General features: G+C 40.5%; 2 protein-coding genes and 1 long non-coding RNA gene across 4 annotated transcripts; 1 reads left to right on the forward strand and 2 right to left on the reverse strand.

Moving 5' to 3' along the window:
- Positions 1-9,375: 9,375 nt before the first annotated feature.
- LOC121748702 lies at positions 9,376-10,965 on the forward strand. 2 transcript variants are annotated; one of them, XR_006039505.1, is made up of 3 exons: positions 9,376-9,622; positions 9,716-10,072; positions 10,205-10,965. XR_006039505.1 is itself a non-coding variant. In XM_042143197.1 (2 exons), exon 2 carries the CDS (start codon positions 10,328-10,330, stop codon positions 10,796-10,798), a length of 471 nt encoding a protein of 156 aa, XP_041999131.1. In that variant the 5' UTR covers positions 9,378-10,072; positions 10,205-10,327; the 3' UTR covers positions 10,799-10,965. The 2 variants fall into 2 exon arrangements, 1 of the variants encoding a protein (XP_041999131.1); XM_042143197.1 differs by having other exon boundaries at positions 9,378-10,072.
- A 61-nt stretch (positions 10,966-11,026) lies between these two features.
- On the reverse strand, positions 11,027-11,789 carry LOC121748713. Its single transcript, XR_006039516.1, has 2 exons — positions 11,562-11,789; positions 11,027-11,433 (listed from the first exon to the last, which is right to left on the reverse strand). It is a non-coding gene; the product is annotated as an uncharacterized LOC121748713 (long non-coding RNA).
- Positions 11,790-13,128: 1,339 nt separating this feature from the next.
- Positions 13,129-15,609, reverse strand: LOC121748690. The gene is made up of 6 exons (XM_042143180.1): positions 15,323-15,609; positions 15,182-15,249; positions 14,276-14,821; positions 13,979-14,207; positions 13,446-13,896; positions 13,129-13,356 (listed from the first exon to the last, which is right to left on the reverse strand). Exons 3-5 carry the CDS (start codon positions 14,804-14,806, stop codon positions 13,889-13,891), a joined length of 768 nt encoding a protein of 255 aa, XP_041999114.1. The 5' UTR covers positions 14,807-14,821; positions 15,182-15,249; positions 15,323-15,609; the 3' UTR covers positions 13,129-13,356; positions 13,446-13,888.
- Positions 15,610-15,907: the final 298 nt, after the last annotated feature.

Here is a 15,907-nt window from a genome sequence, read left to right on the forward strand (position 1 = left end):
TGATGTGTGAATTTTATTGAAAGTCTAAGTTCTTGTGCTACTGGTGGTGGTTGTTCTACATGATGAAGTGGTGGTGTTGTGGGGATTTACATTAGTTCGGATGAACCCTTGGGTTGTTCTCTTGTTGCCACTGCCTTGTGCCGCCTTGCTCCTCCCTCCGTCGCACTCCGCTTGTGATCTTTGGGTGGCCGAATGAGTGTGAGGAGAGAAGGGGGTGATGGCTGAATTTATAGTCATAGTTCCTTGGCATGTTGTGGCAGCTCTTGGAACTTGTGCTTTCCTATTTTGGTCTTATGGTTCTCTCACTTTCTTGCCCTTGTGTGGAGGCTCTTACACTTATTCTTGTGAAATATTTTGGGTGTGTTATTGGCTGCATTCTCAGCCTTGGATTGAGAGGATCTACCTTGCTCCCTTTGAGCTTAGGCGACGACACCTAGATATTCTCATTGTTTCCATTCCAAAGTGGGGAGAGATTTGACAGTATTTGCTCTTTGTCCTAGCCTTGGACCTTGGCAGCTTGTGTGATTATAAGGACTTTGCAATCTTACTATTTTAGTGAAGTTCCAAAGCTCTAGTTCCTTGTGTAATTTACTTCTAATACCCTTTTTGTGTCTTGAAACCTTTCTTGCAGGTACATGGGGTTGCTCACCTTGGAGTTTTGTGGGATGAAGAAATTGAGAGAGAGAGAGAGAGAGTGAGAATAGGATAGAACTTGCTCACATCATCCTCCATGTCTACTTCCCAACATAGCATTCTCCAATTCCTTGGTTCTTGTATCTTGTGAGGAGATGGTTGTATGCATATATTTTTGTAAGTGTGGTATGTAGATTAGCATGGGAATGTATTGTCATTTTCACACATGTAAGTCTAGGTGTGTATTCTAATTGTTTGTAGTTCCAAAATATGTATTCACCATATTTCTTGCATTTCTATTTCCTCAAAGTATTTCCACATTTCTCTAATAAAAGTATCCCCTTACTTTTATCCTTGAAACAATTATCTTTACACTTTATTTCTCCAACAAGGATTTCTTTATTTCCTTCACAAAGTACATTTTAATACTACCATTAATATTTTGAAATTTGTCCTCCAAAACAACATACTCATCTCATTCACAAGTCGAGATTTCACGATAGTCCACAAACTCAAGATACACGGATTCTAAAAAGAACTAATTATACTAATTTAACTTGACTTATTTTGATAAAAGGGAACGGAAATTCGGAGCGTCACAAGATGTCACAGAGAAGCCAGAAATGGAGGAGAAAAAATGAAGACATCGATATGATAGAAAGTATACATATAGTAAAGAGAACAAATGACCTACTATCCCCAATTTCTAAGTAGACTACGATGCTAAATATTATCACTGAAGATAAAATTGATAGAAAAAGTGATAAAAGGTCCAATCACAACCGTTTAGGCAGTGCATACATGAAGTCACGTTCGGGATACCATGAGGTCATGATAGAGAGAAATACTAGCAGGCACGCAACGACGTGAAAAACGACATAACGTCTGATATGACAAATACACCGAAAGTTGTTGATTTGGCCAAATGACTAACTATCCCCAATTTCTAAGTGGACTACAATGCTAAATATTATCACTGAAGATAAAATTGATAGAAAAAGTGATAAAAGGTCCAATCACAACCGTTTAGGTAGTGCATACATGAAGTCACGTTCGGGATACGATGAGGTCATGATAGAGAGAAATACTAGCAGGCACGCAACGAAGTGAAAAATGACATAACGTCTGAAATGACATATACACCGAAAGTTGTTGATTTGGCCAAATGACTAACTATCCTCAATTTCTAAGTGGACTACAATGCTAAATATTACTACCTCCGTCCACCAAAATTCGTCCCAGTTTGACCGGGCACGGGTTTTAAGAAATGTAATGGAAAGTGGGTTGAAAAAGTTAGTGAAATGTGGGCTTGACTTTTATATATTAGTTTTATAATAAAATGTGAGTAGGAATGAGTTAGTAGAATATGGGGTCCACTACCAAAAATGGTAAAAGTGAAATGGGACAAATTTTGGGGGACGGACGAAAAAGGAAAGTTGGGACAAATTTTCAGGGACGGAGGGAGTATCACTAAAGATAAAATTGATAGAAAAAGTGATAAAAGGTCCAATCACAACCGTTTAGGTAGTGCATACATGAAGTCACGTTCGGAATACCATAAGGTCATGATAGAGAGAAATACTAGCAGGGACGCCATCAATGTGAAAAATGACATAACGTCTGAAAGGACAAATACGCCGAAAGTTGCTGATTTGGCTAACATCGGGTATCCCGATTCTTGGTCGCCGACTGAATAAGTAATTGTTGCCATAAAAACTATAGAAACTATCTCAATGCCACTAATATAAAGCAGAAGTTTGAAGTGTCATTCATAAACTTTTCGACCTCTAACTTCATATATTGATACTTCTTGTAAAAATCGTACTCGGTGTTTCTCTTTTCTTATTTTTTCGTGCCCTAAGATTAGGATCAATAACAAAATGCCATGCTTCCTAAACCACATAAAAAAACAAAATAATATAAATATTCAGTTTGTTTTGTTTATACTGTACATGTTAATGTATAAAAATATGCATCATTACATACCTCATACCATTGAAACTTGTGTTCCATTTGCAACGCTGCGCCAAAAAGTATGCTCATTTTGTGTAGTGGCCCTAGGCATGCAACCATGTGGAAATGGTTCCTAATGAATCTTCACACACATTTGTGCCGTATCTGAAGTTGCCGGATTTATACAACAAATTAAAAATTTGCTCATTGCGATGTATAACCCTAGTAGAATAACATTTTGGCCCTTTTCATTCATGAAATATACCGAGAAGGAGAATATTTCTAATAACTTTTTCACTATGATGTAATAACCTGATTTGGTTGCTTTAAGAATCTCCTTTTTTTTGTAAAGTAATGCAATCTCATAGTCCAAATCCTTTAGGTTTGTCATGACTGCCCTTACTAAGGATAGTAAAGACGGGAAAATCGTGACTAGGGAAGGGACTCAGGAGCGGGGAAGAAGAAGGGGAAAATAATGAAAGACAACATCTTAAACAAAACTTCAAAAGAAAAGTTGTAATCGATTAAACAATTAAGCAGCGGGTTTAATATCTCAAGGTAATTAATGTCATAAAGTATGGTAGAGCAAAACGAAAGATTTTATCAAGAACGATTCGAAACAAGGCAGCGGAATAAAGGTGTCTAGAGAGTCATAGGGAGACGCCTATGTATGAAGACACGACGCATCCGGAATTTCTTAAGGCTCGACTCAACATCCGCCGCAACATCACCGCTCAACCTGCACATAAAGAAAACATATGCAGGGCTGAGTACTTGACATACTCAGTGGACACACGCCAAAATATTTGATAAAAGTTATGTCATCCATACCATAGTGAACCCGAGTTTTAACATTTTAGAAAAGAATATCATCGAGTATCACAAAACATTTTCGTAGACTGGCCAGTCAAAAGAATCTCCCCACTTTCTCCACAATCAATCAATCACATCCTCTTACCATAGTGCGACGAAGTGTGGCCACACTATTCGCCCACGAGACCGGCCGACTAGCAAGGACGGCTCCCGATCCCACCTGTGTACACAGCCTGATAGGGTTTGCGGCCCTACTCAGACCCGAATTCGTTTCACACATAGCCCTATAGTCTAACGGAGCAAGCTCAAACGAACTAGGCATCAGACAACAATCGCAACATCAAAACAATCATGGCATGACATAACACTTTAAACCACCCTTATATCTCCAATATCATAATTTTGAAACGTAAAAGAGTTTTAGTAAAGAAAGCCAACCTCGATTGCTTACAAACACGGTTCGCAACTTTATTGAAATCCTTGATCTTCGTACCCACGTACGCACAACATCCCTTATCAACATCATAACCACATAATACAACACAATCAGTTTTCTATCAACACATTACTCATGCATGCCCTATCGTTCCTTTCATCGTTTTCTCATATTGCCCATCCCAACGTTCACCATTATAAACGATATGAACCCTTTGGCATACATCAACGTGTAACACATAGCCACATCATAGGATGCGTTTCTTATTCACACATGTATCATGTATTCACTCAAAACTTGACAACCAAGATTATTTCAACAAGACAGAAATCTGGCAGAACAACGCAGTCGTTTTGCAAAAATCATTAAAAATCCTTACGATATCATTTGAAGCTGAAATTTGGTAACCACACAGTAGACACATCAAGGTTCATCCAGTTAAAAATTTCATACCAAAATCACATCTTTAGGTCGGTCAAATCAAAAACGAAACTCACTGGACGAGAATACAGATTCTGGCAGAACTGCGCAGTTCAATTGGAAAATTCGTTAAAAGTTCGTCTTTCGCCAAAAGAGGCTGAAATTTTGACACAACACAGAAGACACTTAAATTTCACTCAGTTAAAAATTCGTACCAAAATAAGATCGTTTGGTCGGCCAAACACTCGTCGGAACCTACTGTCCGAACACCACAGTTTTCATGCTCAACATTTACAAACTAGGGTTTGTCTATCATTCATCCACACATACATATTCATGCTTTCAACACATATTCTCGCTTCAAAAACGACATCACAACCATGTTCTCCTATTTACACACAGCATTCACCAATGAATCATCCACAAACTCACACACGCACATAGATACATGCACATACACATAATTTCTCATGCAAACATCCTTCCCAACCGATCAATTTTTAGATCTACGATTTCTACACTCACTATATGCATGAGGGGATCAAGAAACATGGATTCAATGGTAAGAAGGAGAAAGATGAATCAAAGTATACATTTCTCTTGAAAAACAATCGGTAGGAATGACGAATGATGCAATTCTTCGATGAATCTTGAATTTCCAACTCCACAATGATGCAAGAACAAGGAATTGGTGAAGGATTGGTGGAGAAGGGAAGTAAGAGAGAGATGTGTGGTATGGAGAGAAGAGGGAGGCAAAAATATGAGGGCTAGGGTTAGGGTTCTTTTAATTTATAGTCTAGGATAAATCACACAATAAAACAATTAAAATTGTGGAAGAATAAAATAGAGGTCAATGAATAAATCCCACCATTAAAAGGAAAATAGGAGTGTAGTATGTGGGGGAGTAATTTTTGAAAATTGCTATTTAATTAGCATAGATATTTATTTGGTATTTACTTGGAGAGAAAGATACTCACAAAATAGGTAAAAAGATATTGAGTATCTCATAAATAAGGTAACAAAATAATTCAAGCATCTCCAAGTGGGGAAATAAAAAGGGGCGTGTATAATGAGAAAAATCAAGGAAAATACTTAAATCCTCAAATCAAATAGGAATAGGATTTAAATTTGGTAATTTCTTGTAGGAAAAGACTCCCACAAAATAGGTAACAAATAAATTAATCACACAAGTAATTGAAGGTCATATAGGCGAAAATTATGAGGTCTCAAAGAAGGAAAGAGTCAAATCACAATTAAAATAGGATATGGAGAGATTTGACAAGATATGGTAAGATTTAATTGGATTTTAATTCAAGGAAGGAGACAAACAAGATACCAATTAAATCCACAAAATAATTCATTCTCCTAATTACTAGGAGAAGTCGAAAATCTCAAGGGATGGCCAAGGGGTCAAAAATCATGTAGAATAGCATAGGGATAATTTGGTTTGGATTTAATTTGGATAAATATCCCAAAGCAATTAATTAAATCCAAAAAAGAAAGTATTATTTCCAATAAATAGGAGGGCCGAAAATTTCAAATAAAATGGCTAGAATGATTATGCATTATCCCATTTAAGTTAATTCACACATTGGAAGCTTAATCACATTAACTCACATAACTCACAACAACTAATTTCACATAATTAACTTAAACACATAGAGACTCAATTTCCACAAAAGAAATTATCATTCAACATCCACATTAAGTAAAATAAAATAAGCTATCAAATAAAAATAATAAAAAAAAAGTCACAATTTTCCGGGATGCTACAAGGTTGCACAAAATCTTCACTACTTGGAACACTTTTTGGAGAATGTGTTTCCTCGTTTGATAATTGGAAGTTGCAATAAAAAATATATACTCCCTCCGTCCCGAGCTACTCGCTCATTTCCTTTTCGGCACGGAGATTAAGGAATGAGTGTATAGGAAAGTCAAAAATGACGGCTGTAGGTGAAAATTTTTACTAAAAATGGAAATAGTGCAAGTAAGTTGGGACGCCCAAAAAGGAAATACGTGCGAGTAGTGCGGGACGGAGGGAGTATTATCTAAAAAGACTGAAAACATGTATTTGCATAATAACATTTTAGTTAACTACTTGCACCATTTCAAAAAGTAGAGTTTATCGTCTTCACATAATGCTTTAAGATATTTTGGCATCCTTAGTAAAAGCTTAAGTAGACCAGAATGATTCTCTAGGACAATAGGGAGATATAGGGGATATCTGCTCAAAACTCGTAAACCCATGACTGCTCACATATGTTTAGTTAGTACTCAGCTCCGTTTCATAGTAGTAGAATCATTTTTTCATTTTGGGTGTTCCATTTTAGTAGTCATTTCCATTTTAATAAATTAGAGAAAATAAAATGAGAGAGAGAAAAGTAAGAGTGAGAAAATGTGTTACTTCACTTTTTACTAAAAAAGGAAATGACTATACTACTATATAATGGATGAGGTAATTTTTTGGTGTTGATTCCAATTCAATTCCTATTATTTTTAATTTAATTTCTGACAAAACTTTTATACTCCTGTAATCTGAAAATTATTTTTGTTGGAACGAAACTTCTCATACGTATTTTTTACACAAATTTACTTGGAATGGAATGGAGTTGATTTGTCTTACTTCAATGCATTTGTCTTACTTCAATGCATCCTAATACTATTTTGTTAGTATTGTTCATTTCGTGAAATTGGAGATCAAGTTATCACAAACAAATACTCCTAAGAGCATCTACAGTGGGGCGGACATCCCCGCGGACATCCTAAAAACACATCCTGCCACGGCATAAGGATTTCCCACTGCACTATCACGTCATAAGGACTTCCCACTGCACAGTGGCGAACATTCCCAAGGACATCCCGACGGACTTCACACAATAATTAAAATTCACAAATTCACCAAATTAAACAATTTACGGAATAAAAATTTCATTAAATAAAAAAAGAAAGGTACATTTCAACAAATAAAAACTAAAAAAAAGTACACTTCAATAAATACAAATTCCATCAACGACGACCCCTCCGCTGCCATACTTCTTCAATTATATTGTTCTGGAGTCGAATATGAGCTTGTTTTTGGTGCATGTCGTCAAATGCACGGACTCGCTCGACCTCGTCATGGGGTATCCCCATACGTACATTGCCGGTGGCCACGCCGTGGCTTGGACCCGCAGCATCAGCACCATCATTGGCCCAATCTGTCAGTGCTGGACCTTCATCTTCGACAATCATGTTATGCATGATAATACATGCGTACATCATATCGGCGATGCTGTCAGCATACCACAGCCGTGATGGACCCTTCACTGCCGCCCATCGAGCCTGGAGCACACCAAATGCCCGCTCCACATCCTTGCGCGCTGCCTCCTGACGACCCGCAAAATATACCTTCTTTTCACAAAGACGGGCAACATAGGATATATCCCATCAGCCAAATAATAACCCATGTTGTGCTGGTTGCCGTTGGCGACGGAATTGACGGCCAGACCGACGCCCATGCACTGGTCGTTGAAAAGGGGCGACGACTGGAGGAGGTTGATGTCGTTGTTCGACCCTGCTACTCCAAAATAGGCATGTCAAATCCACAGCCGGTAGTCAGCTACCGCTTCAAGGATCATCGTGGGATTCTTGCCCTTGAAACTCGTAGTGTACACCCCTTTCCAGGCAGCGGGGCAGTTCTTCTACTCCCAATGCATAAAATCTATGCTGCCTAGCATCCCCGAAAACCCGTGCTGAGTCCCGTGCATATCCAGCAGAGCCTGACAATCTTCGGGGGTAGGCTTCCGAAGATACCTATCCCCGAATATCTCCCTAACCTGACAAAAATACTTTAGGCAATCGCGGGCAGTCGTCTCGCCGATGTGGAGGTACTCATCGAACATGTCAGTCGCGCCTCCGTATGCCAGCTGCCTGATTGCGGCATTGGACTTCTGAATCGGAGTGTGGCCGGATTTACCAGCCGCATCATCCCGTACCCTGAAATACCCGTATCGACCCTCTAAAGCGCCCACGATACGCAGAAAGAGCGGACGATGCATCCTAAAACGTCGTCGGAACATGTTCTCCCCAAATCGTGGCTCCGGAGCGAAGTAATCCTCGTACAACCGATGGTGTGCAGCGAGGTGGTCCCGGGGTACTATAGATCGACGATGGATGGGTCGAGGTACCGCCGGCACCAAGGCCGTCTGTATCTCCCTCTCCGCTGCCTCCCGCACACGTGCATAAATTCGCCTCATTATGTCATCATACCCCCCACCACTACCACGCGCACCGCTACTGCCTGCACCAAAGCCACTACCACTACCACTACCAGCCATTCTGGATATATAAAAGAAACGCAAAAAGAGAGAGATACTCGTTAATACAAGTGGTGCGAATGAAATGAAGTTCAACGAGCCGCATTTATAGAATTTTAAAAAAATATATTCCCTCCGTCCCGTGCTACTCGCACGTTTGCTTTTCGGCTCGTCACAAAGTCCTTACACTATTTATAATTTAAGTTAGAATTAATGCATTTAATTAATATGTTAGTTTAAGTTAAGAGCTCTTTTATTAAGTGATGTCTCATTACACCTAAATTTTTTTTTTAATTACACAAAAAAATCAATCCCAAATTTACGGCCTAAAATGAAAAGTGCGAGTAGCATGGGACGGAGGGAGTATAAAATAATCGGGGTGTCCGCGGGGTTAACGCAATGGCGGACGTCCGCAAGGACGTCGCGACGGATGTCCCGGGAACGCCGCGGAACTCCGGTGTCAGCAGCGGACATCCGTATCCGCGTCACCGCTGCACAATGGCGGACGTCCCCGCAGAACTTTGGCACGCCGGCCGGATGTCCGCCGGGATGGGCACCATTGTGGATGCTCTAATATCATGAAAATAGAGTGTCAAAATTATTCGATTGAGGGGGCGTTTGTAGTGGGGACGTGAAATCATCTGTTAGGACAATAAATTGGATTATGGAAGTGGATTAGACATAGATACTATCATATCGCGTCACCCTTTTTGTAGCACTGATAACTCAACACATTATCATGGCCCACGTATGGTAGCTCGTTCCAAAATTTTGGATAAACTTTATTTGGTCATTTATGTCCCCATTTATTAGTTGTGAAAACACTTTTGCCTCTTCTAGAAACCCTGCTGCAACATTACACCAAATAAACCCCCGCCAATATGACCTAGAAGGCGCTAAAAAGAAATTTTCCATTCATGTCGGTGGGAAATGAAATTCACAGATCTAAAAAGATTCTTTCATTGATATATAGCAGGGCACCATTCGTTTTCAATTACACCCACCACATTAATTGAAAGTCATTCAATGGGGGATTCAATGCGCAACGAGCACAGGCGTGGAGGAGGCGGTGGTAGTCAGGCTACGCCATATTTTCATTCATCCGACTTAGATGGTGTTGGGCTTTCGTTGTTTTTTAATCTTATTCGTCTCATTTTTGTGTCAGCTATAGGACGAGGGCGTTCCTCGCGGAACCAGAGCCATGGTGACCGCTCTAGGAGGGCATGGAGCGACAGGGAGGAGATGCACTTCATAGCTTCCCTGAAGGATTTGGTTGCGACTGGATGGTAGTCCGACAATGGCTTCAGATCGGGATATCTTTTCAAGTTGGAAGAATCGATGCGCCGCTGGTTCCTGACCACTGATTTGAGGGTCAGCCTGCATATTTCATCAAAGCTTCACACTTGGAAAAAGTTTTACTCTGTTTTGTCCTCAATACTGCAAAATGAGTGGTGTTGGGTTCAACAACCACGACGACTAAAAGATCGACTGTGACGAGCATCAATGGATTGAAATAATCAAGGTTGTATGCAACTTTTATCATTAGCAATCACTTATTTATTAGCATTTATTTACCGATTCATATATTTGTTTGGGTTAATTTGTTATGGTATCATTGATTTCCCAACTGAATGTCTTTGTTCGTATGTCTCAGGCTGACAATGCTGCTCGTTTTCTTCATTACAAGTCGTGGCAATATTACAATGACTGGAAGATTTTCTTCAGCAAGGATCGGGCTACAGGCAACAACTCACAGGATACTGATCGGGCAAATCAAATGTACGCCTCAGGATCACGTGAGGCGTACAGTGGAGGAGCGAATGCCAACCAGCCAGGATCGGATGATCTGCTCGATGGAGATGGATTGAATGATCAGGGAACATCTAACGACCGGACCGATAGTGTCTATAGCAACGCCGTGGACAGCGAACGCACTGGTGAAAATAAACGTAAACGGGGTGATGCACTTGATGGTCTTATCGATGTGATTGGCAAACTGCACGAAGACACCAATGCAAGACTGGACCGACTATCAACTCTCATTGGATATGAGTTTGATGTGACTAAGGCAAGGAAGGAGGTGTTTCATATGATGGGTCTTATTCCAGGGCTCACCCTATCCCAAGTGTTCATCGCTTCGGACGCTATACTTGCTAGGGTTGAACGCCTCGACTACTTCATGAGTCTGCTGGAGGGTGCACGCCAACCGTATGTCTGGCATGCTCTTGAGCATTACACGGGTAACTAGTATGGGATGGGTCGTGATTTGTGTGGGTCGTTAGGATGGGATGTACTAGTCTTTTGTCGAACTACATAGGCCTCAAGCAATGGACACATTATATAGTGTCTTCCTATTTTATAATGTGAATATCGTATGCAATCTAGGCCGCAACTAATGACTTATGCTTTGCTTAATGCTTGGTACTTCTTGATATCTAATGCATACAAATGCATGCTCATACATATGTCAACATTGTGCACTAACTAGACCCAATCCATTTGATAGATGCGTAAATAATACAACACCAAACAAAATGAAATACCTAAGTTTTTTGTTGTTGTTTAGATAGCCAAATAACTAGTTTCACAGATGAAAATGATCAGCATTCAACATGTGTACAACAAGTAAAATTAGCACACGATGCAGATGAACATGGATTTCAAAATATAGGTAGTTCGGATTGCAATACCTTCCCGTTTACCGACGTTGGTTATGGCTGAATTATGACATAGAAGTGAACCTCCTCTGTGTCCACTAGATAGAAAGAACAAGTCATTCCTTTCTGGAGTCTGTTAACTCGTTTGAAGTGGCTCCAACCACGCTTCACCCGGATTCTACCATTCCGCTTTGTTATGCGCATTTCCCACGTTCATCCATAACTCCTAACCCATTGCGGAGGAATCCGATGAAATGTAACCAAAATAACTAGTTTCATATGACAAATTGCAGCAGAATAAACAATCATACAAGGGGGAAGAGCTCGAATCGAAATGCAACCGAGACTGCTTACAAGACTTTCGGCGTGCGTTACAGTATGGTACTTCTTCACAAAGGGGGGGTTGTGCTGAATTGCAGCCATAGTTGCTGAACCGAGAAAAGAAGGATCTCCCAATGTGTTGAAGCCTTTGGAGAGGATGCTTTGAGAGATTAATGAGATATATGTGCTCCTTAACTTCAAGTTCACATACCAATATCATGAAATACATAAACCAATGGTATTAACTACCACCATCTACCCACATCAACTTTTTTTCGAATGGGATAGACGGATCTGCTCTGATATGGTATGGTAATAAATGGAGGTCATCGATGCATTTTAGTTGGAAGTAGATATTAGTCAATCAAAGAATTAAATATGGTTAAGTCACCAATTGAAGACCCTCTTACTTTTAGTAAAGATAAATACTGTCTTTACCCACACTGGACCACACCAAGTAAATTCCTTAAAATTCTCTAACTCAACTATAGACATTCCGCCGCAAGCTTTATTTTTCTTCAAAGGGAAGTGGTCTGTGGAGTTGGACGATCAACTCATAGCCACTCTTGTTGGCATGAAGGAAGAGCTACGTGAGGAACAGCCTAGCATACCTAACGAAGTTTTAGTCGTAGCAAGCGTGAAAGTAGATGCTGTTTCGAGTATCAAGCTCAGCATCGAAGACCTGAAGGATAGGGTGCAATTCCTCGCGACCCGGTACGAGACATTTCATGCGGTGGTCTCCACCCCTGGAGTATGGCGGTATCCTAACTTGAAGGTTGTAGACGTTGTGGATAGCGTCTGGGTACACCTAATGAAGGTAATAGCTTCCATTTAACACCTTGTAATGTTGAAGCTAATGTTTCGTGCATGTATGTTGTGTAGGATCATCCACTAGCCGCCGCCTATTACTACGAAAATGAGCCGGAATACCGTCGTCTTACCACCCTTTTCGGCCCACTAGATGTGAAGCAGGAGAGCTCCTCAGAGTTGAAGGTAGATGCCCCTAAAGAGATCGTCGTGCTATCCGACACTACCATCCCCTGTCGCGATGTGATCGACCTCACATCATGCAACTCCCCCTTTTTCTGAGGAGGTAAACTCGCCTGCTACTGTGCTCGGTGAAAAGGTGAGGCGCAAACTATTCCACGAAGATGTCGAGTCATCTGATCGAGAGTCTCGAACAAGCCACTTGCTATCCACTACGTGCTAGGCCCTCAAGGAAAACCCATGATGAAGACTACCCTTGCACGTAGAATGCCTCTCAACTTCCATGTGCCTGTCCCGAAATTATCTCCCGGTGGCTCATCGGAAGCATCGAATAGCCCAAACCCACGGGGTGATATCCATCGCCCTTGAATATGTTGGCCTTTAGTAGCTTCTCCTTGGTAGCATGACTGGTGTAGTTTATTAGTTAATATTATGTAATGCCCAACGGCTAAGCTCATGTTTTGTTGTGCAATTTTGGTTTCATGTTTCAATAGAAACATGGAGTTGTGCACTAGTTAATCATGGTGTGTTTGAAGATAGTCTCATAATATTGTCCAGTATGTTTTTGTAAATGAAAATGTCCTACTATTTTGCATATGAAGAGTAGCAACAGTGAGGGAAAGATAAAAACATTGAAATACATTCATAATTAAGTTCAACAAGTAATACGACAACAATTAGTTCAACTACAACTCTATTATGTTTTAGTTCTCGAACAACATGGATCATATATTGCCAAGCAATAGGTGCAATCGGTCGCAGCTCGTGGTCCCTTCTCCTCAGCTAAAGATATGGTTTCAGAAACGGTGGTTTGTGGTCTTTATATATGGCGATTCACATACTGCATAAGTTGTTAATACGTACGAGAGGTTAGCACGTTGTTGAAAAAAATTAAACTTGGACAACGTTTTGAAAAAAAATTGTAAGTACCTCCTCCCACATGGATCCCGCTAAGTCATCTCGCATTTGTGTCCAAGCATTAGATGGCTCCACAGAATCGATATACTCTCCTTGGACATTGGGGTCATCAGATTCAGCGACTATTTGGTCATCATATACGTCGGAGAGTTGGTCGAGTGGATCCACTGGCATTGTTGTTCTAGCATAGTTATGTAGAAGAAACAAGCTAAAATGAGTTGCGTTTGAATTTTCACCGGGTAGTAACAAGCACTCCTTAATATCCCTCATCGCATTTTCAAAACGGTAAATGCACGTTCAATGACATTGTAAGCCCGTGTGTGTCTCATATTGAAGATTTCATGTGGATTCTGAGGGGCCCCGGCGGCCGGGCCCCATTCTTTGAGATGATATCAGACACTTTTAAATGGTGTTAGGAATCCTTCGCAATTCGCATATCCATTATCACAAAGATATTAATTTCCTACCAAAGCGTAAACAATGGAAAGTCATATTCGGAATGTAGTTAGTACAAGAATTTGATTGACTTTGATATGGTTTCATACCTCTTGGTACTTTGAAGCCATTTTCGCGAATAACGGCATCCCTTAGGACACGAGCATCCCCGACAGAGGTTTCCCATCCGGCCAGAACGTAAACAAACCACATACTGCGATCACAAGCGGCTAGGGTATTAGTGCAAATCTTCCCCTTTCGAGAGCGGTAGCGAGGCTTGTCAACAACACTTGGTACTTGCACGTTGATGTATGTGCCGTCGAGAGCTCCTAGGCACCCCTGCACAAAGCAATTCCATTTCATATCATAAAAGATACAGCAGTTCAAATTTGTAAAATGTAATGTACCTCGAACCATTTCCACTTGTGATCCTCGCAATCGTCATCCATGGCTTCAGGAACAACCCAAAAGGTACGATGAAGCTTAATCACAGCCCTCAGGACAACATGGACATACTTTGAAACTGTATACCCTGACCTCCAATGGTTGAACTTCACTACTCGAACCTTCTTGTGATGGGCCAAGATTCCTAAAATCATGGCAGCCTGTTCCTCCACGGTGACAAACCGACCATCTACTACATCACCTGTTTGCCGAAGCCTGATACACAGCCTCCCAAAAGCGTTTCTATCCATTTGCAAATTTTCAAGACAAGAAACATCACTCACACCAGTGAGTCGGTTCATGTGTCGAACCTGTTGTGGCATCCGCCGGATATACGAATAGCTCTTTCTAAGATCGAGAGGAGAGAAACGTCTTCCACGTCTAATACTTCGAAGGTAGATGAGGATAACACAGATAACGTCGAAATGATGGTCTCTAATAATGTCAGACATTACTTGAAGAACCATTTCGTTCATTGACTTTGTACTTGCCATAATTTCACCTAAGGACTGCACTCTCAGAATAACTTGGATCAGCAACACGATTGACATTGAAACCAAACTAATAGATAAATCGAACAACAATATACTCAATTTTAACTGTGTATTTTGACAAACATGTAGCACATCTGAATTATAGACAACTAATTTACTAACAAAACCCAATCAAACAAATCTACTGAATTGGGGAATCTAGTTGTGACCCTTGTAGTTAACTGGAATAATTTCCCAATTTTGAGCCTGAAGCATGACTACATATTTGTGGATCAGTTTGGGAAGTTCCAAGATTACCGAAGCACAATTTCGTGTACAGATTTGAGTCATTTTATATAAAAAAAAGGACAGAAAGATTTAGATATAATTTCGTACCTTCGATACACTTTGAAAAATGATCTATGGGAGTCGGATGTTGTAGACGTCGATATCTTCGTGTCAATCTGTCGATTATTGAAGGCAAATTTTGGTCTCAGATCTGTGTTGGAAAAGCTATTGGAATATAGAGAGAAGTACCTCTACTCAAAAACTTTGGGGAGAAAAGGCCTATGGGAGTCGGATGCTGTAGACGCCGAAATATTGGTCTCGATCTGTCGATTTGTGGAGACAAAATTTGGTCTCAGATCTGTGGTGGAGAAACTACTGCAATGAAGAGGGAAGAAGCTAAATTGTAGAAAATGGAAAATGGGATAGTAGAGGAAATATTGGTCAGTAAAACGGCCCATATTCCAAAGCAGGTTCCTAAACCCTGAAAATTGTCCCGGTCAATTAACCAGCTCTTTCCCACAAGACCCAGCTAAAAGTATCGGGTCACATGGGTTTTGTCCCGGGTCGTGCTGACTGCTGTCAAAGCTACCAAATGGTTGGAAATATTAGGACTAACTTATCAAACCCAGCCTATACCCTCGACAAAACGAACCCTGAATGTATTGCTGAGGGATTGGGGTGGATGTGGAGGGGTTGTCAGGTGAAATTTAATTAATTTTCGTGGCGTTGGCGCTTCGTCACTGTCCGATGTGATGGGGTGGGACTGGGGTGGATCTTGAGAGGTTGACGGTTGAAATTCAATTATTTTTTTAATTTAAAATAATATGAAGTGCA

Source organism: Salvia splendens, chromosome 9 (assembly GCF_004379255.2).
Source record: "Salvia splendens isolate huo1 chromosome 9, SspV2, whole genome shotgun sequence".
In the NCBI taxonomy this organism is placed as follows: domain Eukaryota; kingdom Viridiplantae; phylum Streptophyta; class Magnoliopsida; order Lamiales; family Lamiaceae; genus Salvia; species Salvia splendens.

Excerpts from the sequence above, each read along its gene's own strand:
- LOC121748702 (XM_042143197.1), top strand. The coding sequence starts at position 10,328 with ATGTACGCCTCAGGATCACGTGAGGCGTACAGTGGAGGAGCGAATGCC.
- LOC121748690 (XM_042143180.1), bottom strand. The coding sequence starts at position 14,806 with ATGGCAAGTACAAAGTCAATGAACGAAATGGTTCTTCAAGTAATGTCT. Across the intron at positions 14,208-14,275 it reads ACAAGTGGAAATGGTTCGAG|GGGTGCCTAGGAGCTCTCGA; the intron begins GTACATTACATT and ends TGCTTTGTGCAG.